The 25,871-nt window shown below is 48.9% G+C and overlaps 2 protein-coding genes across 3 annotated transcripts; both read left to right on the top strand.

Moving 5' to 3' along the window:
* Window positions 1-762: 762 nt before the first annotated feature.
* GPR150 (G protein-coupled receptor 150) lies at window positions 763-2,000 on the top strand (the record flags this gene model as incomplete). Its single annotated transcript, XM_029054567.1, has 1 exon — window positions 763-2,000. A coding segment is annotated over one exon (1,047 nt), but the record flags the coding sequence as incomplete, so codon positions are not given.
* A 13,368-nt stretch (window positions 2,001-15,368) lies between these two features.
* On the top strand, window positions 15,369-25,594 carry RFESD (Rieske Fe-S domain containing). Of its 2 annotated transcripts, XM_007663390.2 has the most exons (6): window positions 15,369-15,459; window positions 18,068-18,233; window positions 20,042-20,188; window positions 22,677-22,857; window positions 23,088-23,122; window positions 25,175-25,594. In XM_007663390.2, the coding sequence occupies exons 4-6, from the start codon at window positions 22,680-22,682 to the stop codon at window positions 25,457-25,459; spliced, it is 498 nt and encodes a 165-aa protein (XP_007661580.1). In that variant the 5' UTR covers window positions 15,369-15,459; window positions 18,068-18,233; window positions 20,042-20,188; window positions 22,677-22,679; the 3' UTR covers window positions 25,460-25,594. The 2 variants fall into 2 exon arrangements, with proteins under 2 accessions (XP_007661580.1, XP_028914072.1); XM_029058239.1 differs by lacking the exons at window positions 15,369-15,459; window positions 20,042-20,188 and having other exon boundaries at window positions 17,635-18,233.
* The last annotated feature ends 277 nt before the right edge of the window (window positions 25,595-25,871 follow it).

Here is a 25,871-nt window from a genome sequence, read left to right as displayed (position 1 = left end):
CTCCTCATCTTCTGTCTTTCTCCCCCTTTCTACTCATTCTCTCTCTCCCCATTTCTACTCATCCTCTGTGTCTCCCCATCTGTACTCACCCTCCGTCTTTTTCTCTCCCTATTTCTACTCATTCTCTCTCTCCACCCCCCCCCCCATTTTTACTCATCCTCCCTCTCCCCATTTCTACTCATCCTCTTTCTCCCCATGTCTATCCATCCCTTCTCCCTTTCTAACCCGCCTCGTCCCTCCCTCCCCTCTTTCGTCGCCCTTCCTCATCCACCGTGCCTTACTGTGTGTGTGTGTGTCCGTCCGTCCGTCCGTGTCCCCCCGGTCCCCGTCTCTCTGTGTCTGTGTCCCTGCAGGCGGTTTGGCCGGTAGGAGATGGAGGACCCCGTCGGGCCGGGCCGCAACCTCTCCATCGTCCTGCTGCTGGGCCGGGGCCTTAACGCGTCCACCTGGTCGGGGGAGGCGGGGTCCTGGCGGGCCCCGACCCCTCCTTCTCCTCCTCCTCCTCCTCCTCCTCCTCCTCCTCCTCCTCCTCCCGGGCCTGCGGGCCCTCCTGCTCCCGCTCCCGCTCCCGCTCCCGCTCCCGCTCCCCCCGGGCCTCCCGAGGGGGGCCCCGGCCGGCGGTTGGTGGGGCGCGGGCGGCTGGTGGCCTTGGGGCTGGTCCTGGCCGCGGCCGCGGTGGGCAACGCCGCGCTGCTGGCCCGCCTGGGGGTCGGGGGGTCGGGGGGCGGCCGGGGGCGGGGGGCCCGGCGGGGGGCCCGGCGGGGGCCGGACCTGGTGCTGGCGCAGCTGGCCCTGGCCGACCTCTACCTCTGCGGGGGCTGGGTGGTCCCGCAGCTGCTGTCCGGGGAGGGGTCCGGCCCCCCGCCCGGGACGTCGTCCTGCCGCCTGCTGCGGCTGCTGCGGGCCTCGGGGCTCCTGGCCCCGGCCAACATGCTGGCCCTGCTGGCCCTGCTGGCCCTGGAGCCCCAGCGCCGGCTCGGCCGACCCCGCGCCCTGGCCGCCCTGGCCTGGCTGCTCGCCCTGCTGCTCGCCCTGCCGCAGGCCCTCGTCCCCCGCGACGGGGGCCGGGAGCCCGCCGGGGCCGCCCCGGAGGGCTCCCCGGAGGCGGCGGCCCCGCCGGGCCCCTGCCGCCTCGACGCCGGGCCTCGCCCGCGCTGGCACGTGCAGCTCCTCGCCCTCTACGGGGCCACCGCCGGCCTGGCCGCCCCGCTGGCCGTGCTGGCCGTGGCCTGCGGCCGCCTGGTCTGGGCCCAGAGGACGGGACGGACGAGGGACCCCCCTCCCGCCCGGGCCCCGACCCCGGCCCGGGCCTCGACCCGGACCCGGGCCACGGGCCCGTCCGGCCTCCCCCGGGCCAAGGCGCGCAGCCTGCACATGACCCTGACCCTCGCCCTGCTCTCCGTGGCCTGCCAGCTGCCCTACTTCGCGGCCGAGCTGGCGGCGGCCTGGGCGGCGGGACCCCCGGCCGGGGGCGAGGGCCTGGCCTCCGCGCTGGACGTCGTGGTGGCCACCCACGGCGCCCTCGACCCCTACGTCTGCCTCTTCTTCCAGCCCCGGGGCCGGCGACGGCGACGACGGCGGGGGCCGCTGGACTGCTGCGGCCGCTGCCCCCGCCTGCCCGGGGCCCGGGACCGGGACCGGGGCCGGGACGAGGAGGACGAGGAGGACGAGGAGGCCGGGGGCGTCCAGCCCTACCACCGGAGCCGGTGGCCCTTCCGCTACCAGCACCCTCACCCGCGCCGCGGCCGCCCCCAAGGCCCGGCCCCCTCTCCCAGGCAGCCCTCCTGCTCCTGCCAGAGCGTCTTCTAGGCGGCCGGAGAGACCCTCGGGGCCGGCGGACCCTCTTGGGGGCTGCTGGGGGGGGGGGAACCCCTCACCCCCCACGGACACGGACCCGGTTGCGGACCCGCGTGGGCCGTAGGGTTGGCCCTTGTAGACTGTGAGCCCGACGTGGGCAGGGATTGTCTCTCTTTATTGCTGAATTGTACCTTCCAAACACTTAGCACAGTGCTCTGCACACAGTAAGCACTCAATAAATACGATTGATTGAGTGAATGAATGAATGGCAGGCAGGCCTTTGCCTGCGTATCCTCCTTCCTGCCTCCTTCTCCCCCCCCCGCCCACATTCCTTCCCTCTTCCCTCACTGCATTCCTTCCCTTTTCCCACCTCTGCCGGTTTGGAGGGAGAGAGCTGGAGGATGTATTAGGGAATGACCCCCCCCCCCCATCCCCTCCCTCTCCCCCCACGAGGAAGTCGGGGACAGGAAGGCCCCTGCTCCGGGCCGAAGGCCACGGGTTCCAATTGAGGCAGACGAGACAGACGCCTTTGGGGAAAACGCTTTTTGTTCCCGTCTCCTCTGGGCAGGGGCATCGTGGGGCGCCAGGCGAGGCTGAGCTGGACCAGCCGGAGCGAGGTTTGGGCCGCCGCGATGTTAGCCGGGTTAAGATGGCATTTGTTAAGTGGCAGGCACTGTACTGAGCCATGGAGTGGATACAAGAAAATCGGGTTGGACACAGCTTCTGTCCCACGAGGGGCTCACAGTCTCAATCCCCATTTTCCAGGTGAGGTAACTGAGGTCACACAGCAGATGAGTGGCAGAACTGGGATTAGAACCCATGACCTTCTGAGTCCCAGGACCCGGGCTCTACTCACTACGCCATGCTGCTGCTTCTCATGCTGCTGCTTCGGGTGCTGGGCCTGCCCCAGCCTCGAGCCTTTGGCCGAGGTCGGTATCCCCCTCTAGATTGTCAGTTCCTGGTGGGCAGGGAACGTTACAGTGCAATCTCCCAAGCTCTTAGTTCAGGGCTCTGCACCCTGTCAGCGTTCAGTCGATACGATCGATACGATTGCTTGGTCGGAGGAATGCCCAAGTGACGCATCCCTCTAGTTGACTTCTTTCTGTACAGTGTGTTCCACTCTTGGGTTTTGAGTTACCTGTGCCGTTCCAACAGTGAGGATTTCTTTTTTCCTGGGACAGTCACTGCTTTCCGGCAGGGTGGATGATAGGGTGAACAAAACCCTACCGCTTACGCACCATGGTGCTACAGCTGCCACTCTTCTCCATACCAGCTCCACGGCACTTACGTGATTAGCCATCATTTATTTCTTTCTATTTATGTCTCTCTCCCCCCCTCTAGACTGTAAGCTCGTTGTGGGCAGGGGATGTGTCTGTTGTATTGTTATATTGTAAATATCATTATTATTACTATTATTATTACTCTCCCAAGACCTTAATATAGTGCTCAGTAAATTCGACTGATTGATTGATTAATTGTAGCTCGGGGAGAGATGTCTGTGTGTGAATGAAACGTTTCCCCCTCAACTATATGTTTGCGGTATTATCATCATCATCATCATCATCATCAATAAATAAAGTGACCCACTGCATTTTGTTCTGTGTCGGTTTGGGCTGCTTTCCCCCACCCCTCCTCTCTCTCCCTCTCTCTCTCTCTCTCTCTCTCTCTCTCTCTCTGTCTGTCTGTCTCCCTCCATCTCTCTTGTTCATTCTCTTTCTATCCTTCTCTTTCATTGTCTCTATCTCTTCCCTCTCATTCTCTTTGTCTCATTCTCTGTCTCCCTCTGTCTCCCTGTTGTCTCCCTTTCCCTCTTTCTGTCTCCCTCTGTCTCTTTTATTCTCTCTGTCTCCCCTCCTCTCCGTCTCTTCCTTTCATTCTGTCTCCCTCTCTGTCTCCCTCTGTCTCTTTCATTCTCTGTCTCCCTCTGTCTCTTTCATTCTCTCTGTCTCCCTCCCTCTGTCTCCCTCTGTCTCTTTCTTTCATTCTCTCTGTCTGTCTCCCCTCCTCTCTCTCTTTTTCTTTCATCTCTCTGTCTACCTCTGTCTCCCTCTGTCTCTTTCATTCTGTCTGTCTCCCTCTCTGTCTCCTTCTGTCTCTTTCATTCTCTGCCTCTCTCTCTCTCTCTTTCATTCTTTCTATCTGGCTCCCTCCCTCTGTCTCCCTGTCTCTTTCTGTCTCTTTCATTCTCTCTGTCTCCCCTCCTCCCTGCCTCTTTCTTTCAACTCTCTGTCTGCCTCTCTGTCTCCTTCTGTCTCCCTTTGTCTCTTTCATTCTGTCTGTCTCCCTCTGTCTCTTTCATTCTCTCTGTCTGCCTCCCTCTCTCTCTCTCCCTCTCTCTTTCTGTCTTTCATTGTCTCTGTCTGTCTCCCTCCGATTGTCTCCCTCTCTTTCATTCTTTCTGTCTGTGACTCCCCGCCTCTCTCTGCTTCTTTCTTTCATTCTCCCTGTCTCTCTCTCTCTGTCTCATTCTCTCTGTCTCCCTCCATCTGTCTCCCTCTGTCTCTGTCTCTGTCTCCCTCTGTCTCTGCCTGTCTCTCTCTTTCATTCTGTCTGTCTCTGTGACTGTCTCTGCAGGATGACCCTTAAGGGTCGAAGGTCAGTGCCCGGCCGGCGGGCAGCGGCCGAAGTCCGCAGGAAAGAAGCCGGCGGGGACTGGCGGGGCCCGGTGCAACCCCCCCTCCTCCAACCGCAGCCAGGGGAGTGGGGAGGGAAGGCACTATGGGAAGCCCGCAGGAGGGGCTAATAATAATAATGAATAATAATGATAATGTTGGTATTTGTTAAGCGCTTACTATGTGCCAAGCACTGTTCTAAGCACCGGGGGAGACACAAGGTTGTCCCACCCGGGGCTCACAATCTTCACCCTCCATTTTACAGAGGAGGTAAACTGAGGCACAGAGAAGTGAAGTGACTTGCCCAAAGTCATACAGCTGGCAAGCGGCAGAGCCGGGATTATTCATTCATTCAATCGTATTTATTGAGTGCTTACTATGTGCAGAGCACTGTACTAAGCACTTGGAATGTACAGTTCGGTAACAGAGACAATCCCTGCCCACAACGGGCTCACAGTATAAACGAAATGTTTAGAACGCCGGAAACTTGGCTGTCATATAATAATAATAATAATGGTAGCATATGTCCCAAGCACTGGGGGAGGTACAAGGTAATCAGGTTGTTTCATGTGGGGCTCACAGTCTTAATCCCCATTTTACAGATAAGGTAACTGAGGCACAGAGAAGTGAAGTGACTTGCCCAAAGTCACACAGTTGACAAGTGGCAGAGTCAGGATGAGAACCCATGACCTCTGACTCCCAAGCCCGGGCTCTTTCCCCTGAGCCACGCTGCTTCTCTAGAACCCATGACTCTGACTCCCAAGCCCGGGCTCTTTCCATTGAGTCACGCTGCTTCTCAAGACAACCCTGCCTCTCAGGGTTAATGATGATGATGTTGGTATTTGTTAAGCGCTTACTATGTGCAGAGCACTGTTCTAAGCGCTGGGGTAGATAGAGGGTCATCGGGTTGTCCCGTGTGAGGCTCACAGTTAACCCCCATTTTACAGATGAGGTAACCGAGGCACCGAGAAGTTAAGTGACTTGTCCACAGTCATACAGCTGACAAGTGGCAGAGCCGGGAACCCATGACCTCTGATTCCCAAGCCCGTACTCTTTCCACTGAGCCACGCCGCTTCCCGTGATGGGGAGACGCAGCCACGGGTTCCCGGGGAAGGGCCGGGCCGGACAGCCCAACTGACCGCCCGCATGCCCTGGGTTCCCGCTCCATCGCAAAGCTCAGCCCTCATAGCTTTAACGGACAGCTCTGAGCGTGTTGCAGAGTGCACTGGCTTAAAGTCAGCCCGACAGGGGCGTTTAGAGGAGCTCCCACCGGATTCATTCGTTCATTCGATCGTATTTATTGAGCGCTTACTGTGTGCAGAGCACTGTACTAAGCACTTGGAAAGTACAATTCGACAACAGATAGAGACAATCCCTACCCAACAACAGGCTCACAGTCTAGATGGGGCGAGAAAGACAACAAAACAAAACAAGTAGACAGGCTTCAATAGCATTAATATAAATAAATAGAATTATAGATATAAACACATCATTAATAAAATAAATAGAATTATAAATATGTACATATATACACAAGCACTGTGGGGCGGGGAGGGGGTTAGAGCAGAGGGAGGGAGTGGGGGCGATGGGGAGGGGAGGAGGAGCGGAGGAAAAGGGGGGTTCAATCTGGGAAGGCCTCCTGGATACCGAGGACAGCCCCAGCAGACGTCCCGGGGAATAATGACGATAATAATAATTATAGTATTTGTCAAACTCTTATTATATACCAGGCGCTATGCTAAGCGCTGGGATGGATATGAGCAAGTCGAGTTGGACACACTTCCCCGTTTCACTTGGGGCTCACAATCTCAATCCTCATTTTACAGATCAGGTAACTGAGACAGAGAGAAGCAAAGTGATTTACCCAAGGTCACCCAGAGGACAAGTGGCAGCCACATAAAAGTAAAAGACACGTATACCTGTCCTCGACGATTATCGGAGGGATTCACGTTCCTATAGTAGGAGGAAACAAAGGCTTGGGGGTTTTCATAAGTGTTTTCGATAAATAAGAACACTTCTCTCCAGATGATGACATTTCATTGAAAATATTATGTCTGTAAAGGGCTTGAAAATAGCATACAGTTACTATTAAATGATTCATTCATTTGTATTTATGAAGTGCTTATTGTGTGCAGAGCACTGTACTAAGCGTTTTGGAAAGTACACTATAACAATAAACAGACTCATTCCCTGCCCACAATGAGCTTATAGTCTAGAGGGAGAGACCAACCAGTGTACTGTGGCGAATCGACACTCTGTGTGAAAGCTGCTGATGGCCATGAAAATGAGCTAATTACCATGTTCTAGCAAATGTACGATTGTTAAAACTTTTAATAGTGGCAATAGATAAATTAATAATGTTCGAAAACTGCAAACTGCTTCCTATGCATTTCCTAGTACTTGTGAAGTTCTTATATAGTAGCTATGAAGTATGAGAAGCAGCATGGCTCAGTGGAAAGAGCCCAGGCTTGGGAGTCAGAGGTCATGGGTTCTAATCCCGCCTCTGCCTCGTGTCAGCTGGGTGACCTTGAGCCAGTCACTTAACTTCTCTGTGTCTCAGTTACCTCATCTGTAAAATGGGGGTGAAGACTGGGAGCCTCATGGGGGACAACCTGATTACCCAGTATCTACCCCAGCACTTAGAACAGTGCTGGGCACATAGTAAGCTCTGTACAAATACCAACATTATCATTATTATTACTCTGTGCAGCGCATGGTAGTAGATTTTTGGGAGAGTGCAATGCACGTAGTAAAAGATACCATCTCTGTCCTTCAGGAAGTTTACAAATTAATGGTGGAAGACGGGCTGACATAAAGTACATACCTTCAGCGGGAGGAGATAAAATGCAGGCAGTTGGTAGTAGCCAGAGTATGCAAAAAGAATAAATCAATAAATGAAGCCATTTAATATAAACGTAAGTTCCAAGAGTTGCCGTAAATACACAAGAGCTAAAGTTTCTGATTCTGTTTTCATGATTACTGATGTTAGACGAGCGATGGTTTTATTCTGACAGTACTATTCCATTAAGTGGGTGCACTTATAGCTTTAAGGACTTTCAGGTCTTTCATTATTCGATTATGTCGAAGTGCTTCTTGCCTATGTCTCCGAAATTGCTCAAGCATTTTAGAGATCGCTTTAACTTCTGAGCAGAAGGGGAAGCTGCCGTGTCCTCCCTCTCCAGACACTGCCCTTAGGGGTCCACTACAATCATACTGAAGGCAACTCCCTATCCTCACCTCCACTGTTGCCTCTGGGGGGGAAAAAAAAAGTCTAGGAGTTTGGGTCAAGGAGAATGTAGCATGGGGAGGGCTAGAAGAAGAGAATGTTGACTTGGGACAGAGGTGGGAGGGTCCTTCAGACTTCTACCCTAAACCCTCTAATCCATCCATCAATTAATCAGTGGTACCCAGTGGTATTGATTGAGCTCTTTTTGTGTCCAGAGCACCAAGTGCTTGGGAAAGTACAATAGAGTTGGTAGAAGCGGTCCCTACCCTCGAGGATATGCTATCTAGAGGAAGTCATACCTTTGTGTTTCTAAGAGTAATTCAAAAGATATCAACGTTAATAGACTCAGTGGAAGAAAAGCAGGGTAAACTCAAGAATGACTAACTAGATCTGTTGAAAATGTGTCATTAAAATCACAGTCAGCCTGCTAAAATGGTTTGTATTTCCTTCTTGTTGGTCTGAGAGACACACATTAAAATCAATCAACTGAACACTTTGTGCAGAGCGCTGTACTAAGCGCGTGGGAAAGTTCAATGTAGCGGGTTTGGTAGACGTTTCCTGCCCACAAGGAGCAGAATTTCAGGCTCCTCTAGCCACATCTTCCTAATGACACTCATTTTTATTTTGTTTATTGTCTATTTGTCTTTTTCTCATACAGCTTTAGTGTTTTAGTGTCTCCAGTCCTCTCCCCGACCTATATTCATAGATTTTGTGTGTGTCCCTTGAGGGACAGGGTTTCTGTGTAATTCCAAGCTATGTACTCTTTCTCAGAGTGCTTTGTTTGTTCATTTGTTTGTTTGTTGGATGGTAGTTGTTAAGCACTTACTATATGTCAAACACTGTTCTAAGCGCTGGGATAGACACAAGTCAATTAGGTTGGACCCAGTCCTTGTCCTACATGGAGTATTAGGGTTAATCGAATCCCCACTTTACAGTTGAGGAAACTGAGGCACAGAGAAGCAGCATGGCGTAATGGATAGAGCACAGGCCTGGGAGTCAGAAAGTCATGGGTTCTAATCCCGTCTACCACTTATCTGCAGTGTGGCCTTGGGCAAGTCACTTTACTTCTCTTTGCCTCAGTTACCTCATCTGTCAAATGGGGATTGAAGCTGTGATCCCCAGTGGGACAGGGACTGTGTCTAACCCGATTTGCTTGTATCTACCCCAGCGCTTAGTAAAGTGCCTCGCACATAGTAATTTATTATTATTATTATTATTAATAATAACTGATTTGCTCAAGTTCATACTGCTAGCAGTTGGCAGAAGTAATTGGCAGAGTTGGGATTAGAACCTAGATCCTCTGATGACTCTCAGGTCCATGCTTCTTCCACTAGGCCACGCACAGTAAGTGCTTAATACATACTACTACCTACATACTATTATTACTAATTATTACTATTTGTGGACATGGTACCTGCTGTCAGGAAGCTTACACTGGTTAGTGTTTCTCTTGGATTTGGATTATGTTCACATTAGTGACATTGCCTTTATGCATGTCTGCGTAACACACAATCTACGTTTATGATCTTTAATCTTCAGTTTCTAATTTTATATTTTCCAATTAAGAAGCAGGCAGATTCTGAAATGGAATGTCAGTTTTGCATAGAAAGTTCATCAATGCACTTAGGTTAGTATCCCCAACTAAGCGGGTGTTTTAATAAGAAACAACTCTTCATTTCAAGACGCACTGCACGGGTGCCTCTGATTGGGATTTGAGGTGCCCTAATGTAATCTCTGGAAGTAGATTTTGAAAGTTACTTTCTTGGTTTGGCTCCATGAGAGCAGGGTTTTATTACGGCATCCATGTCTTCTTTGGGTTTCAGCAGTTTTCATCTCACATTCTTGCCAGATTCCTTAATGTTCTCATCTTTTTTTTCTCACTTCCTTCAATTCTATGCCTTGTCTCTCCCTAGCCTAAATAAATCCTATTTCCTTGTTGTAGAGTGAAATTAAAATAAATTCTATTTCATTACATATGCTAGTGAATCATAGCCGCTTTACAAACTAAAAAGCCACACACTTTGGGACTGGTTAGTCTTTCCATTCTTTCTCTGTACATTAATATGCCCCCCTGAAAAGCTTTGGATTCCGTGGCTTAGTGGAAAGAGAGTGGGTTTGGGAGTCAGAGGTTCTGGGCTCTAATCCTGGCTCTGCCACTTGTCAGCTGTGTGACTTTGGGCAAGTCATTTAAGTTCTCTGTGCCTCAGTCACCTCATCTGTAAAATGGGGATGAAGACTGTGAGCCCGGAGTGGGACAACCTGATTACCTCGTATCTACCCCAGCCCTTAGAACAGTGCTTGGCACATAGTGTTCTTGGCCCTCTTCTGTTCTCCATTTACACTCACTCCCTCGGTGAACTCATCCGCTCTCACGGCTTTGACTACCATCTCTACGCAGATGACACGCAGATCTACATCTCCGCCCCTGTCCTCTCCCCCTCCCTTCAGGCTCGCGTCTCCTCCTGCCTCCGGGACGTCTCCACCTGGATGTCTGCCCGCCACCTGAAACTCAACATGAGCGAGACTGAGCTCCTCATCTTCCCTCCCAAGCCCGGTCCGCTCCCAGACTTCTCCATCACCGTGGATGGCACGACCATCCTTCCCGTCCCGCAGGCCCGCAATCTCGGTGTCATCCTTGACTCGTCCCTCTCGTTCACCCCACACATCCTATCCGTTACCAAGACCTGCCGGTTTCACCTCTACAATATCGCCAAGATCCGCCCTCTCCTCTCCACCCAAACGGCTACCTTACTATTACGGGCTCTCGTTATATCCCGGCTAGACTACCGTGTCAGCCTTCTCTCTGACCTCCCTTCCTCCTCTCTCGCCCCGCTCCGGTCTATTCTTCACTCCGCTGCCCGGCTCATCTTCCTGCAGAAACGATCTGGGCATGTCACTCCCCTTCTTAAACAACTCCAGTGGCTGCCTATCGACCTCCGCTCCAAACAAAAACTCCTCACTCTAGGCTTCAAGGCTCTCCATCACCTTGCCCCTTCCTACCTCTCCTCCCTTCTCTCTTTCTACCGCCCACCCCGCACGCTCCGCTCCTCCGCCGCCCACCTCCTCGCCGTCCCTCGGTCTCGCCTATCCCGCCGTCGACCCCCGGGTCACGTCCTCCCGCGGTCCTGGAACGCCCTCCCTCCTCACCTCCGCCAAACTGATTCTCTTTCCCTCTTCAAAACCTTACTTAAAAATCACCTCCTCCAAGAGGCCTTCCCAGACCGAGCTCCTCTTCCCCCTCTACTCCCTCTGCCATCCCCCCTTTACCTCTCCGCAGCTAAAGCCTCATTTTCCCCTTTTCCCTCTGCTCCTCCACCTCTCCCTTCCCATCCCCACAGCACCGTACCCGTCCGCTCAACTGTATATATTTTCGTTACCCTATTTATTTTGTTAATGAATTGTACATCGCCTTGATTCTATTTAGTTGCCATTGTTTTTACGAGATGTTCTTCCCCTTGACGCTGTTTAGTGCCATTGTTCTTGTCTGTCCGTCTCCCCCGATTATACTGTAAGCCCGTCAAACGGCAGGGACTGTCTTTATCTGTTACCGACTTGTTCATCCCAAGCGCTTAGTACAGTGCTCTGCACATAGTAAGCGCTCAATAAATACTATTGAATGAATGAATGAACATAGTAAGCTCATATTATCTGATCTCATAATATAAGAATAGGCTGAATCAGAAGGTTGGGGCTTCTTACCCCCTGGGGTTTTTGGGAGGATTAATATGGGATGCACTTTTTAGTTCTTCAGAAAAAGGACGCCATAAAAACGCAAAGTATTCAGGTAGCGTTGTCATTACTCAACAGGTCCTACTCCATCAGCCTCTCCTTTCATACCCTGAGCAAGAGAAGTCACACTAGGACATCAGCAATGTGTGTTGTATAGGTGCCATCCTTTAGATGAAATGTAAAATTAACTCCTGAGCACTACAAACATTTCCTTCAACTAATAGATCTTTTTAAGTAGATTTATTCTTAAGAAGTAGAAGTCTAAAAGACTTACATTCTCTTTCATAATTTCAAATCTCTGTGCTCCCAGTTCTTCATAATAGCAATAGTAATAAATAATATTCCTGCCTTTTGTTTAGCTTTATTTTTCACTTTTCCGCCCCCTGCCTACACTATTTCTTGCCCCTACTGACTTAGCCTTGTATTTAACGGAGAAAATTGAAACCATTGGGGATGATCTCTCTAAAATCTCCCCATCTCCTCTCCAGATCCCCCCTCCTCCTGCCTCTTCAACTCTTCTATCTTTCTCAAGAGATCTGCTTCCCCTCAAAACCCATCCCCTCCACCCCATGCTCCTCCCACCCCATCAGTTCACACCTTATCAAAATTCTTGCCCCTCCCTTTTTCCCTTCTTGACCGTTTTCAACTCTTCACTGTCCAGTGGCTTCTTCCCCACTGTTTTCAAACATGCTCATGTCTCCCCTTCAAAAAAAAAACAACCAAAACCTCTCTTGACTCCATGGTTCCCTCCAGTTATTACCCTATCTCCATCCTTCTATTCCTCTCCAAACTCCTAGAGTGAGTTGTCTACACCTACTGGCTCCACTTCCTCTCCTCCAACTCTGTCCTTGACCCCCCTTCAATCTGGCTTCCGCCCCCTGCACTCCACCAAAACTGCACTCTCAAAGGTTACCAGTGATCTCCTTCTTGCCAAATCCTATGGCCATCTGAATTCTCTTGGCTGCTCAGCTGCCTTCAACAACCCACTCCTTCTGGAAAGATTATCCAACCTTGGCTTCACTGACACTGTTCTCACCTGGTTCTCCTCCTATTTCTCTGGCAGCTCATTCTCTGTCCCTTTTGTCGGCTCATCTTCTGCCTTCCACCCTCCTTACTGTGGGAGTTCCCCAAAGTTCTGTGTCCCCTTCTATTCTCCATCTCCACCCACTCTCTTGGAAAACTCATTCGTTCCCTTGGCTTCAACCACTCTCTCTATGAGGTTGATTGCCAAATATTCACCTCCAACCCTGATCTCTCTCTCTCTCTCTCTCTCTCTCTCCTTCTCTGCAGTCTTGTTATTTCCACGTCTAATTGGATGTCCAACCGAGGCCTCAAGCAACATATCTAAAACAAAAATTCCTCATATTCCCACCCAAACTCCGTCCTCCCTGTGACTTTGCCATCACTCTAGACAGCACTACCATCCTCCCTGTCTCACAAGCCTGTAATCTTGGCATTATCCTTGACTCATCTTTTCCATTCAACCCACATATTCAATCTGTCACAAAATCCTGTCAGTTCAGCTTTCATTACATTGCTAAAATCTGCCCTTTCCTTTCCACCCAAGCAATAGGTTGTGTTGAAAAACTTCACGGGTGTAGGCTGGTAATTTCAGGGTTTTTGTTTTTTTTTCAGATTTAATGTCAGATTTGCTAAATCAACCCTGCCGGCTCAGTCAATCAATCAAGACTGTAAGCTCCTTATGGCCAGGGAACGTGTTTCCTAATTCTATTGTTTTCCACTCTCCCAACCTTAGTACAGTGATCTGCACATAGCAAGCGTGCAATAAGTACCCTTGATGGATGGATATTTACTGAGACTTCCTATGTGCAGAGCAATATACTAAGCACTTGGGAGAGTAAAATACAACAGAATTAACAGATACGTTCCCCACCCATAATGAGCTTACAGTAAGCGATTCATAATAAATCTGCATATTTATATAGAGTATACTGTATTCAACTGTTCCTAGGTGACTGTCTCCAATTCTTTCGATGATGCTCTTATCCTGATGGATTGGAAGTGTTCTCTGGTAGATCAGAAGCACATTCTGACTCTAGAATGTAAGGTCCTTGAAGACAAGGATCATATCTACCAGCTACACTGTATAGTTCTCTTCCAAGAGTTTAGTCTGGAGCTCTGCACACAACAAGTGCTTAATAGATACCATTGATTGATTTAATTTCCAGGTCCCTTGTCATATTCTCAAGTACGGCTGCTTAGAATCTATAATCCAGCTCTGCTAGACTCCTATTGTGATGCAGAAAGGAAGGCAGGGCATCCACAACTCTAATTCAGCTGATTGTACTGACATGGAGTCACCTAAACAACTTGGAAAAATTTATCAGAGCAATCAAATTTCCTTAATTTTGCTAACAAGGGCTACCCCTTGTTACATTTGGCATTCCTTCTGAACATCAGCAGCCAGCCTGTGGGGTGCCTAACTAGTCGGCAGAACCCTAAATTCATTAATTCAATAGTATTTATTGAGTGCTTACTATGTGCAGAGCACTGTACTAAGTGCTTGGAATGTATAAATCGGCAACAGATAGAGACCGTCCCTGCCCACTGATGGTCTTACAGCCTAATCTGAGTCTCGGGATGGTGGCAGTTGACTACCGGGACTGTCTCAGGGTGCACTAGCATGGTAGGGGCCCCAAAAGAGACCCTACCAAGGGTGTAGGAGATTGTGGGCATTATCTGTGTTTAAAAATGGGCTTCTAACCCTAAAAAGGTGATAATACAGTCACAAATGACAGGTCTGTTATTTGTTATATAAGAACAGTCAAAAACAGCACTGTATAGGCCCAAGATAAGGTGGTTTCACCTTCACATCATCACCAACATCTGCCTTTTCCTCTCCTTCCCAACTGCTCCCTTGCTGGTACAATCTCTCACGATATCCCGACTGGATTCTTGCATCAGCCTCCTCTCAGATCTCCCATCCTCCCGTCTCTCCCCCGCTTCAGTCTATACTTCATTCCGCTGCCCGGATGATCTTCCCACAGAAACGCTCTGGGCATGTCACCCCCTTCCTCAAAAACTTCCAGTGGTCGCCTATCGACTTTGCACGAAGCAAAAACTCCTCACTCTTGGCTTCAAAGCTGTCCATCCCCTTGCCCCCTCCTATCTCACCTCCCTTCTCTCCTCCAGCCCAGCTCACACGCTCCGCTCCTCTGCCGTTGACCTCCTCCCTGGGCCTCGTTCACGCCTGTCCCGCCATTGACATCTGGCCCACGTCCTCCTGCTGTCCTGGAACACCCTCCTTCCTCACGATCACCAAACTTTCTTCCCCTCTTCAAAGCCCTACTGAGAGCTCACCTCCTCCGGGAGGCCTTCCCAGACTCACCCCTTCCCTCCACCCCTTCTCCCCATTCCCTTCTCCCTCCCTCTGCTCTTCCCCTTCCCCTCAGCACTTGTGTTTATTTGTGTATAATAATGTTAATAATAACGTTGGTATTTGTTAAGCGCTTACTATGTGCAGAGCACTGTTCTAAGCTCTGGGGTAAATACAGGGGAATCAGGTTGTCCCACGTGAGACTCACAGTTGATCCCCATATTACAGATGAGGTAACTGAGGCCCAGAGAAGTGAAGTGACTTGCCCAGAGTCACCCAGCTGACAAGTGGCAGAGCCGGAATTCGAACCCATGACCTCTGACTCCCAAGCCCGGGCTCTTTCCACTGAACCACGCTGCTTCTTATACCAATATATTTATTATATGTATATATTATGACTCCTTTTTATTAATGACGTGTATATATCTATGATTCCATTTATTTTTGACGGTATCGATGCCTGTCGACTGGTTTTGTTTTGCCGTCTCCCCCTTTTAGACTGAGGAGGGAGAAGGGGCGCTGAAGCCCCCTTTTCGGGGGCGGCACGGAGAGGTGAAGTGACTTGGCCCAGGTCACCGGCAGACAAGCGGTGGCAATGGGGATCGGAACCCAAGTGTCCCCGCCGCCCTGCCCCGCGCTGGAGGGGCGCCGGGCCTGACGGCCATGAGGGGAAGCCGGCGGGGACCCGGGCCTGAGGACTGACGCGGAGGGATCTGGGAAACGGGATCCGGCCAAACGGGATCCGGCCCCCCGGCCAGGTTTGCCTCTGCGGGAGGGCGGCGGCCGAGGGAGGTGGGCGGCGGAGGGAGACGGGCAGGGGGCGCGCTATGGCCCGTGTGGGGCGGTCCCGGGCTGTGAGGCCGCGGCGGAGGGAGACGGGCAGAGGGCGCGCTGAGCCCGTGTGGGCGGTCCTGGGCCGTGAGGCCCCGGGGGCCTGGCGGGAAGATGACGGGCGGGAGACGCTCTGCGCCGGCGCAGTGCCGTTCGGGCCGGCCCTGGCCCGTGACGACCCGGACCCCGGCGGAGGGAGACGGGCAGGGGGCGCGCAGGGACTCTGTGGGGGCTGGGCCTGGGCCCCTCGGGGAGATGGCCCTGGGGCTGTGAGGCCCCGGGGTCTGGCGGAGGGAGGCGGGCCGGGCGCCTCCGGTCTTGGCCCGTGAGGGCTGCCCGGTCCGGTCCTGTCTTGTCCTGTCTCTCCTGTCCTGTGAGGACTGCCCTGTCTGTCCTGTCCTGCCCTGCCCTGCCCTGCCCTGTGAGGACTGTCCGGTCCTGTCCTGACAGGGCTGCCCTGGCTGTCCTGTCCTGTCCTGTGAGGGCGGTCCGGTCCGGGCTTGTCTTGCCCTTCGAGGAAGGGAGAAGGAAGAGGGTGGGAGGAAGCTGCCTTTCTCCCCACTCTCATCCCTCCCCGAGTGTGGCTTCGGCTCCGGCCTAGGCCCCTGCTGCCTCTCCCTCTCCTTCTCCCTGGCCCTGGAGCGGGGGTAGAGTCGGGCGGCCGCCCCCGCCCCATCCCCCAAACCTGCTCATCCCCCGCATTCCCATCCTGCCCTCTTGGCCCTCACCACCCCCTCCTCACCCCTTCTCTTCTGCCCTCCCCTCCATCCCCCCAACCTCAGCCCTGTGCCCCCGGGGCCTAGGCTGCACCTCTGCAGAGAAGGGGACGATCGATCAACCCGTTAATCAATGATAATAATGTCGGTATTTGTTAAGCCCTGACTGTGTGCCAAGCACTGGGGGAGATATGGGGTCATCGGGTTACCCCACGTAGGGCTCACAGTCCTCATCAGAGTAGCAGCATGGCTCAGTGGAAAGAGGGAGTCAGAGGTCATGGGTTCAAATCCCCCTTCAGCCCCTTGCCAGCGGTGTGACTTACCTCTGGAAAATGAGGATGAAGACTGGGAGCCCCACGTGGGACAACCTGATCACCTTGTATCCTCCCCAGCGCTTAGAACGGTGCTTTAAACATAGTAAGCACTTAAATGCCTTATTACTATTCTTATCCCCATTTTACAGATGAGGTAACTGAGGCATAGAGACGTCAAGTGACTTGCCCAAGGTCACACAGCTGACAAGCGGCAGAACCGGGATTCGAACCCATGACCTCTGACTCCCAAGCCCGGGCTCTTTCCACTGAGCCACGCTTGAGAGGGGTCTCCTGAGGCTCTGCCCAGACACTCTGGTTTGCCAATCAATCAGTCATACTTAAAAATGATTTGCCCTTGCGTATTAGGAGATTTTGAGGGTCCCCGGCTGTAGGAGGTAACCATCTCCGAATGGATGATGAGCCCAGGCCTCTCTTTAGTTGGGATAATTGCAAACTTCTGCAAGGGGCTTTACTAAGCAGCGTGGCTGGAGAAGCAGCGTGGCTCAGTGGAACGAGCACGGGCTTTGGAGTCAGAGCTCGTGAGTTCGAATCCCAGCTCTGCCACTTGTCGGCTGTGTGACTGTGGGCAAGTCACTTAACTTCTCTGGGCCTCAGTTCCCTCATCTGTAAAATGGGGATTAAGACTGTGAGCCCCATGTGGGACAACCTGATTCCCCTATGTCTACCCCAACGCTTAGAACAGTGCTCGGCACATAGTAAGCGCTTAACAAATACCAACATTATTAGTGCACTCTGCATCTCATCTAACTACCACATATTTGGACTACCAATCGATGGTATTTATTGAGTGCTTAATGTGAGCAGAGTGCTAAACTGGTATTTATTGAGAATCCACTACAACAGACTCGGTAGACATGTTCCCCGCGTACAATGGGCTTACCACCCTGCTTGCTACTCCCCTAATTTAAGGGCAGCAAAATTCAGGTGTATGATTTCAGCTCCTTGAGGGCAGGGATCATGTCTACTATGGGGTGCTCACCCAAGCACTTAATATGGTGCTCTACATACAGCCCTCGATAAATACCATGGACCAATCGGTGGTATTTATTGAGCACTTACTGTGTGCAGAGCACCAAGTGTTTGAGAGAATACAATATAACAGAGTAGGTAGATGCATTCCCCATCCCCAACAAGTTAATAGTCTAGAGCGGGAAATGATGAAATGGAGGATTTTGTAGACACCCCATATTTTAATATGAAGATATCAATTAATGGTATTAAGCGCTTCATATGAAGAGAGCACTGTATTAAGCGCTCTGGAGAGTCCAATACAACAGAATTGTTAGACGTTCCCTGCCCACAGTGTATCCTTGCCAAACCGTTGTCTCTAGCCTTGGGAGTCTTACATTAAATTGATTCACGTGGGAGTTTTACGGTTTTAATGCTGCATTGCTTTAAAAGGCTTTGGTAATTTCCACTGGGGTTTCAGATTGGGGGTAGAGTGTCATTTTTAAGATACGGTTATCGTTTGTCCATGGTGACAGGAACGAAAGAGGCCCCAGAGAAAAAAGTACATTTAACAGGATCCATCAGAGGACTCACAAACCTCCCATGACCAGCTGAAGGACTCAAGAGGTGTGGCCGACAATTCTTAGTCCCACAGTTTTGTGCCAGCGGAGCTCCAGCGGAGTCTGAGCTCCAGTGAAGGGAGTAAGTAAACTGCGTCTTCCTGTGCGGCCTCTGTGTTTCCGCCACTGATGTCAGATAAATAGTTATTAGACTTATTTGAGTTGAACATGTTGTTGCTACAGATTAATCCTGAATGTGTGTCATGTTCTCAGAGTGGGTGTCTAATTTGGATAGGGAGCCCACTGGGCTTGGATTGGGTCTAATTAATGGACTGTACAGTTATTGCTTCTCAAGCAGAGGATTAACTAGGACAAAGCTGGTTTTAAATACATTTTCAAAGGCAAGTATAAAAACTGCCATTTTTTAGGACGATGTCTTTCTCCATTAAACTAATGATCGGGTGAATCATTGGATTTGCGATTTTTTTTTCCTGTTGCGATTCTATTGCCTTTAATGTGGAATTAAAATGGATTAGAATGTGTGGGATAGATGAATAATGACCAAAACATGCTAGTAATTAGAGTGGGCAAAACTATGTCTTGTATACTGTAGTCGAAAGGTTAAGGTATGGACAACATTTCATTAAGAACAATATAGTTCATTATGACTGGCCACTGAATGTTACGAAGAATGAATGTTTCATTTATATTGCACAGAAGGAACACTTGTAGTGTAGGAAGGGGTGAGATAATCATTTAATAACGAGAAAAGTAGTAAACACAGTTCCCTGAAAACTATCATTCAGCCTCAGCCCTGTTTGTGTAGTTCTTATCTGCTTTTGCAAAGTTCACTGCGGCCTTTCTCTGCTCAATACAAACCTCAAACAGTTCCATCTGGAAAAATTGCTTTCTTCCAGAAGCATGATTTTCTTATTTTATATTGGTAATCCGTTTGTATTTCTGAGGGAAAAAAATGGAAGTGAAAGAAATGGGGACATGGAAGTGGGGAGGCTCGTGTTCAGTTGCAGAGTCGTCTGTGCTCGTCAGTGAAGGGATGTTGCCCTACTCTGTGTGACAGACCAGTTACTAATTAATTATTCACCTTAAATTGTTTAATTGTTGGCCTTCTGCTCATGCTCTCCCCTTCTCTCCCATCCGCTATTCAATCTGTGCACCTTTCTCTTGTTCGAAAGTAATAATTTTGGTCACTATGAGACCCACGTGAGAGGGGCTGCAAAATCGATCAATCAGTGGTGCTTTTTGAGTGCTGACTGTGTGCAGAGCGTTATAATAAGTGCTTGGGAGAGTACGATAAAGTGAGTAGGCTCCATTCCTTCCCTCAAGGAGCTTACAATCTAGTGTAGGCTAATTGACCGAAAGTCCCCACAGGTTTGGGAAGATCTGCTTAATTTAAACTTTTCCGCTCATTGAAGGTGCTGGAATGGCTCTCTCAAATCGTGAGTTGAACTGACTTTGCCTGTTATTTCTCTAGTGTTTGAAATTGGACTTTTAATATTTTCTTGGTAAGAAACAATTTAGTTGGCTCTCAGGAGTGCAGTTGGTTTCTACTGTAAAATTTACTGTTTATCTGCCAGTGGGTTAGGTTTTTGTGTTGTTGTTTTTTAGCACAAGGAGCATTGCAATTTGAAATCCCAAACCTAAACTTTAGTTATTAGTTTCATTGTAACCCTCAGTCAAACCTTTCCTTAGCACTGTTAACAAGATATTTGCAACTCCCACTGAGGGTGTCATAGGGTGGCACCCCAGGCCATTGGGTTTGGCAATCCAAAATAAATAACTGTGGTATTTGTTAGGCATTTACTATATGCCAACCACTGTACTAAGCAGTGGAGTAGATACAATATAAGCAGGTCAAATGCAGTCTCTGTCTCTCAGGGGGCTCAAAGTCTAAGGGGAAGGGAGACCAAGTATCGAATCTCCATTTTACAGATGAGGAACCCGAGGCACAGAGATGTGAAGTGACTTGCTCAAGATCATGCAGCACACCAGTGGTGGAGCTGGGATTAGAAGCCAGGTCCTCTGACTCCCAGAGCTCCTTATTTGGACTTTAAAATTTTGGACTTTTGTTTTTTCTCTGTGAGTATTTTCTCTTTGAATGTGTCTCTCATTTATCCTCCTTTATTGTAGATAGTGAGCTCCTTGAAGTCAGGTGGGCATGGTGACTGATTTTTTTCACTATATTTCCTCTGATGACTCACATTGGGCTTGATATATTTTAGTGTACACTATCATTATCACCACCACAATTAGTAACAGTTGAGTGGCCGAAATGGCTGAAGGGAGGAAAATTAATGATCCTGAAAAATCAAGTCCTAGACTTTCATCTCCCTCTTTGGTATTTATTAGGTGCCTAATATGCTAGGGGCATACTCGGGGGAATTAGAAGGAAAATACATGGGCACTGCCCTCAGATCTCCATTCTAAATGGATTGATTGTGAATGAGAAGTTTTCTACTTCATCAGAATAATGGACTAAAACCACTTCTTGTTTGGACTTCTCTCAGGGTGTGTCACAGTGGAAATCTTGGGGCCAACTGACTTCCAGTTTGTAAGTTAGCTGCTTAGGGAGGCACATCCTCTGGTCCCTGCAGCAGTAATACACTAACTGATATTCCAGGGGAGGTGGGGGAAAGGTACCTCCACTGGGAAAATCTGGCTTGCCATTCATTTCAGGTGGGATGTATAGACAGAGAAAAATCAAAAGCAAGAGTTCATTTTCATCCTGCCGCTTGAGTCATCATTTCAGTCTCTCATGGAGTTTCCAATCAATCTGACTCACACATAAAAAAGCTATCCAGGAAACCCACTGAAAGGATAGCTCCCCAGCTTCTCCACTGCTTCAATCACTCTGTGGCGATAATTCACCTGCAGGCCCCTAGATAACCATTTCACACCCTGCACCGATAAGGCATTAAACCATGGAACTACAACAGAGAATGTTGTCGTGCCCAATTCCAGGCGAATGGGGCAGAATGGGCTCCAGTGGGAAGCTGTAGTCACGCTGCACCTCCCGCCACTTCCCCTTTGGATCTGGATCACCGAGTTGGCAGCTCTGAAGAATTCTGCTACCGTGGCAGACTTAAACCCGGGGGGGGGGGCCTTGCTTCCTGCATAGGAAGGAGGCAGTGAGTGGAAAATGTCCAGACCACCAGGGAGGGTCTTAGAAGCAGCTGTCCTAGATTGGAAATGGCACTGCCACCCAGGAAATGGGCACTGGGGCTCCTGGGGTTCTTGGAGACTGATGTGTTAGAATGACATCATATCTCATCTTTTGCCTGGTGTCCTGAGGTCGATCACCCCCTGCCTTATATGGTTCTCTAATGTCAGAAGAATGAGGCAGACAGCAGTCCATCAGTGGTATTTATTGAGTGCTTACTGTGTGCAGAGCACTTTACTAAGCACTTGAGAGAGTACTGTCATATTAATAGACACTATCCCTGACCTCAAAGATCTTATATTCGTGTTTGTGTGTGTGTGTGTTTATGTGGGAGAGAGGTGGTGGAGGTGAGAGTAAACATGAAAATTAATTATAGGTAGGTGAAGCAACCAGTATGAAGATATATCTGTACGTGCTGGTTGAGTATGGATGTGTGTGTTTGGTTCCGGGACCGGGGAGGTTGATTAGCTAAGTGCTTAGGGGATGAGGGTTCAAATGCACGGGTGACACAGTAAGGAAGGTAAGAGTGGGGAGATGAAAGGTTAGTTAGGGAAGGCTTCCTGGAAGAGCGTTTCCAACACTGTGGGAAGAGAGGCAGCAAGAAGTGGCCACTGGCCCCACCGAGGGACCAGATTTCTCCTGCCAAGCGCCTTTCCCTTAGAGATGCTCTGCTCAGTGAGAGGGGGAGTCGGAGCCTGCTGATTCTCACCTCTCTGGTCAGTACAGCAGCCAAGGAGAGTACAGAATAGAGCTGTATCCCAGTTAGCGCTCTCATTTTTCTCTGAAAATAGTGTCGAAATAAGTAAGAGCGCTAAACAGAGTGTAAATCTTCTAAAGTGTACTATGTACCGGGCACGTAGTCAACGCTAAGCAAATACCATTAAATGTTCCTGAGGTCCAGAATATTGACTAAATCAGTGTAAAAAAAATTAATAGCGATAACACAAAATGATTACATGACCAAATAGCAATGTATATTTGCATTTGATTTTTTTTTTAACTATACCCATATGTAAATACTTTTTTTAAAGTGTTATCATCCACATCCTAGTCAGTCTGAATATACTAGAAATCTGGCATTAGCTTTGCTAAATAGCCCTGTCATTATGTAATGGTAAATTGAAATGGGCTTTAATCATCCTATATAAGTCCGTCAAAATACCTCAAAGGGGAAGAGAAAGGAGAAAGGGGGTGTTTAGGCCATGGTGGACTTGGCAGCATTATCTCAAAGAGCCAGGGTACTGTGAGAAATAGTAGCATAAAAATCCAGAAATGTCATCAGCGAAGAGCAATAAAAGCCTTGGGTTATCATGGGGAAGTCCCCGTAAGAGAAGCAAAGAGTTCTTTTCTCCAGATGCCTAGTAACGTTCCAGCTGATTGAGTGCCTGTTTCATTTTTTTTTCACAGAACATGGATCGGCAAAGCTCCGACCAAGATTCTGTTACTCCTGAAGACTACTCTCCAGTCTGTGTAGGGCGGGAAGCTGATATTAAAAAATCCGAAAGAATAACTAGTATGGTCCATAATAGAGAGGTTGTTGTTTTCTACCACAACGGAGAATTTCATGCCATGGATATCCGCTGTTACCGTAAGATTCTTGCAGTTGTACTCCTAGTGTTTATGTGGTGACTAAGAGGAATCAAGTCATCAGTGGCATTTATTGAGGGTTTACTGCATGCAGAGCACTGAACTCTACAGTACTTGGCAGAATACAATACATAAGTGTTGGTAGACATGATTCCTGCCCACAACGAGCTTACAGGAAACACCACATGTATCGATTAGGTGACCGTAGTGTTACCTCTCATTTCATTTCAGATGCTGGGGGACCTTTGCATTTAGGAGAAATAGAGGTAGGTAAAAATTTAATCTGCCCTCAAAAAACGATAATTTTCTTTACCTAGTGTTGTTCGGATCTAAACATGCACATATCACTTCCTTTGGCAAAATGGTTTTGGTTAGAATCAATTAGAATTGATCAGACTAGTGCTGCCTTATTTTTAATTATTTTAATGTGGAGCAGCCTGGCCTAGCGGGTAAAGCATGGGCCTGGGAGTCAGAAGAACCGGGGTTCTAATCCCAGTTCTGCCTCATGTCTTCTGTGGGACTCTGGGCAAGTCACTTTAGTCTGGGAAAGTCACTTTTTTTTCTGGTGCCTCAGTTACCTCATTTGTAAAATGGGGATTAACACGGTGAGCCCCATGTGGGGCAGGGTCTGTGTCCAACTGGATTAATCTGTATCTACCCCAGGGCTTAGTACAGTGCCTGGCACATAGTAAACGTATAGCAAGTACCATAAAAAAAAATGATCTGAGTCCCTCAGCAGTTAAAAACAATTCATTTGAAATACTTGAATCTCTTAGCTCAATCTGTGATATGAAATTACGATCTAACAGGTGATAGCACAGTAGCAGCAGGTGCACTGAATGGCTGTTGAGGGGAAGGTGTGTACAAAGCAGATAGGGGTGATGAGTTCTTACAGAGAATAACTGGTACTTGTTTAAGCAGTACATGCCAAACATTATACTACTAAGAGCTGGGGAACATACACAATAATCAGATCAGATATGACAGTCTCTGACCCTCATGGGGCTAAGAGATGAAGGAGGAGGACAGATATTTAATCCCCATTTTAAAGATGAGGAAACTGAGGCACAGATAAGTTGAAGCGACTTGCCCAAGGTCACCCATAAGACAAGGACTGGAGCTGGGATTAGAACCAATTCCTCTAACAGGCCTGTGATCTTTCCATTACTCGCCATGGACATTGTCAAACAAATGAAACAGAGAGTATGTTAGTGTAAGTTTTGCCAAGAACTGGTACCAAAGCTAGCCTCATTCTTCTTTCCTAAACCTCCTTTTCCTAACTTTCTCATGAGTATGGGTTACACCTTCTCAAAGTTCTCCAACTGCTCCCCAGTGCTTCTCTTAGAAAAGAGCAACTCCTGACCACTGGAGTCAAGGCTCCTCTTCACCAGCTGACTCCCTTTTACCAGTCTGCTTTCTTCTCTCACAGCCCATCAGCTCATGCTCTTCATTCCTTCCAAGCCAACCATCTCCAACTGTCTTCTTCCTGAACCTCTTCCCCCCTGCCTGAGACCATCTTTTCTTCAAAAAAAGGAGGCCAGACCCGCCCCTTAAAAAAATATGGTGCCATCCCTTCCTTTTTTTTTTAATGGTCTTTATAAAGCACTTACTATATGCTAACTGCTGGGATAGATACATGCTAATCAGGTTGGACTCCATCTGGGTCCCATGTGGGGCCCACAGTCTTAATTTCCATTTTGCAGATGAGGTAACAGAGGCAGAGAGAAGTTAAATGACTTATCTAAGGTCACACACAGCAAACAAGTGGCAGACCTGGGCGTAGAACCCAGGTCCTCTGACTCCCAGGCCTGGGCACTTTCCACTAGGCCACTGTGCTTCTCATCAGCCACGCACTCACCCGTGTCTTCTGACATTCTATCCAGATGGATGTTGTTGTAGGAACAATCCCAAAATTTCCAACAGTGTTTTATCCAAAACACTCGGTGAAATATGTACTATGTGAGAACTTACTGTATACTAGATCCTAGATGAACCAGCTACCAATACTTATTCCAACTAATCGAACACTTATTCTATGGAGGAAAGAAACTGATGACAATATGGCAGTTCTTAGATATTTGAAGATGATGGCGGGGGGAAAAAAATGCTTATCCTTTCTTGGAACCATTGTGCACCGACAGGCTGTAAGATTGTTTAGAAACCATTAGGTTGTTTCAGTAAACCAGTTCTATTTTTACACATTTCACTGCAGCGTGTTAGATGTTAGCGCAGTGTTGGCTTCAAGTTTTGAGACGCTAACTAGGAAGATTTTCAGATTCTAAACAATTTAATCTGCTTAATTTGTTTTTCCCCTCCAGGACTTCAATGGACAGTCATGTATTGTTTGCCCGTGGCATAAATATAAAATTACTCTGGCTACAGGAGAAGGAATATATCAGTCAATAAATCCCAAGAATCCATCAGCAATTCCAAAGTGGTGCTCCAAAGGAGTGAAGCAAAGGATTCATACTGTGACTGTGAAAAATGGAAATGTTTATGTGACTCTTTCAGATACAAGTATTAGGTATGACTCGGATTATTATGCTTCTGAAAAATATAAACAACTGCAAATTTCTAAAATGCTTACACAAGGAAGTTCCTAATCTCAAATTTGGCAATAACAAACAAATATTTCTATAGATGTGGAACATTTCTATACACAAGGCACCGAAAAAAATAATCAGTCTGGCATTACCTTTTTTTAAATGAATAAACATGAGCTTGATGTAGAATCTGAATGATGGTATTTGGTTTTGAGGTTTGCAATATAAAGGGATGATGAGAACTTGAAGGGGGAGTCAGAGGAGAATCGCAGAGATGACTGATTGATCGGCTAGGCCTCAAAGACAGATTGGGGTCTTTGCACGTATCCCTCGCTCTCCCTTTTTCTCCTTGGATCATCAGGATTTAAATGGAGATGTTCCAATGCATTATGGGATCCTGGGAGGGACTGGGAAAGTCATTCTCCTTTCCAGAATGACACATTGGGGAGGGCCTAACGTTTGACTCAAAAAG

The sequence above is a fragment of the Ornithorhynchus anatinus genome, chromosome 1, assembly GCF_004115215.2.
Source record: "Ornithorhynchus anatinus isolate Pmale09 chromosome 1, mOrnAna1.pri.v4, whole genome shotgun sequence".
In the NCBI taxonomy this organism is placed as follows: Eukaryota; Metazoa; Chordata; class Mammalia; order Monotremata; family Ornithorhynchidae; genus Ornithorhynchus; species Ornithorhynchus anatinus.
Note: the sequence above shows the minus strand (reverse complement) of the source record. Positions and strands in the feature narration are given on the sequence as shown.

Bases quoted from the DNA above. Each gene is read 5' to 3' on its own strand.
- RFESD (XM_007663390.2), top strand. From the start codon at position 22,680: ATGGATCGGCAAAGCTCCGACCAAGATTCTGTTACTCCTGAAGACTAC. The intron at 22,858-23,087 runs GTAAGATTCTTG...ATTTCATTTCAG, and splicing joins CATGGATATCCGCTGTTACC to ATGCTGGGGGACCTTTGCAT. The intron at 23,123-25,174 runs GTAGGTAAAAAT...TTTCCCCTCCAG, and splicing joins TGCATTTAGGAGAAATAGAG to GACTTCAATGGACAGTCATG.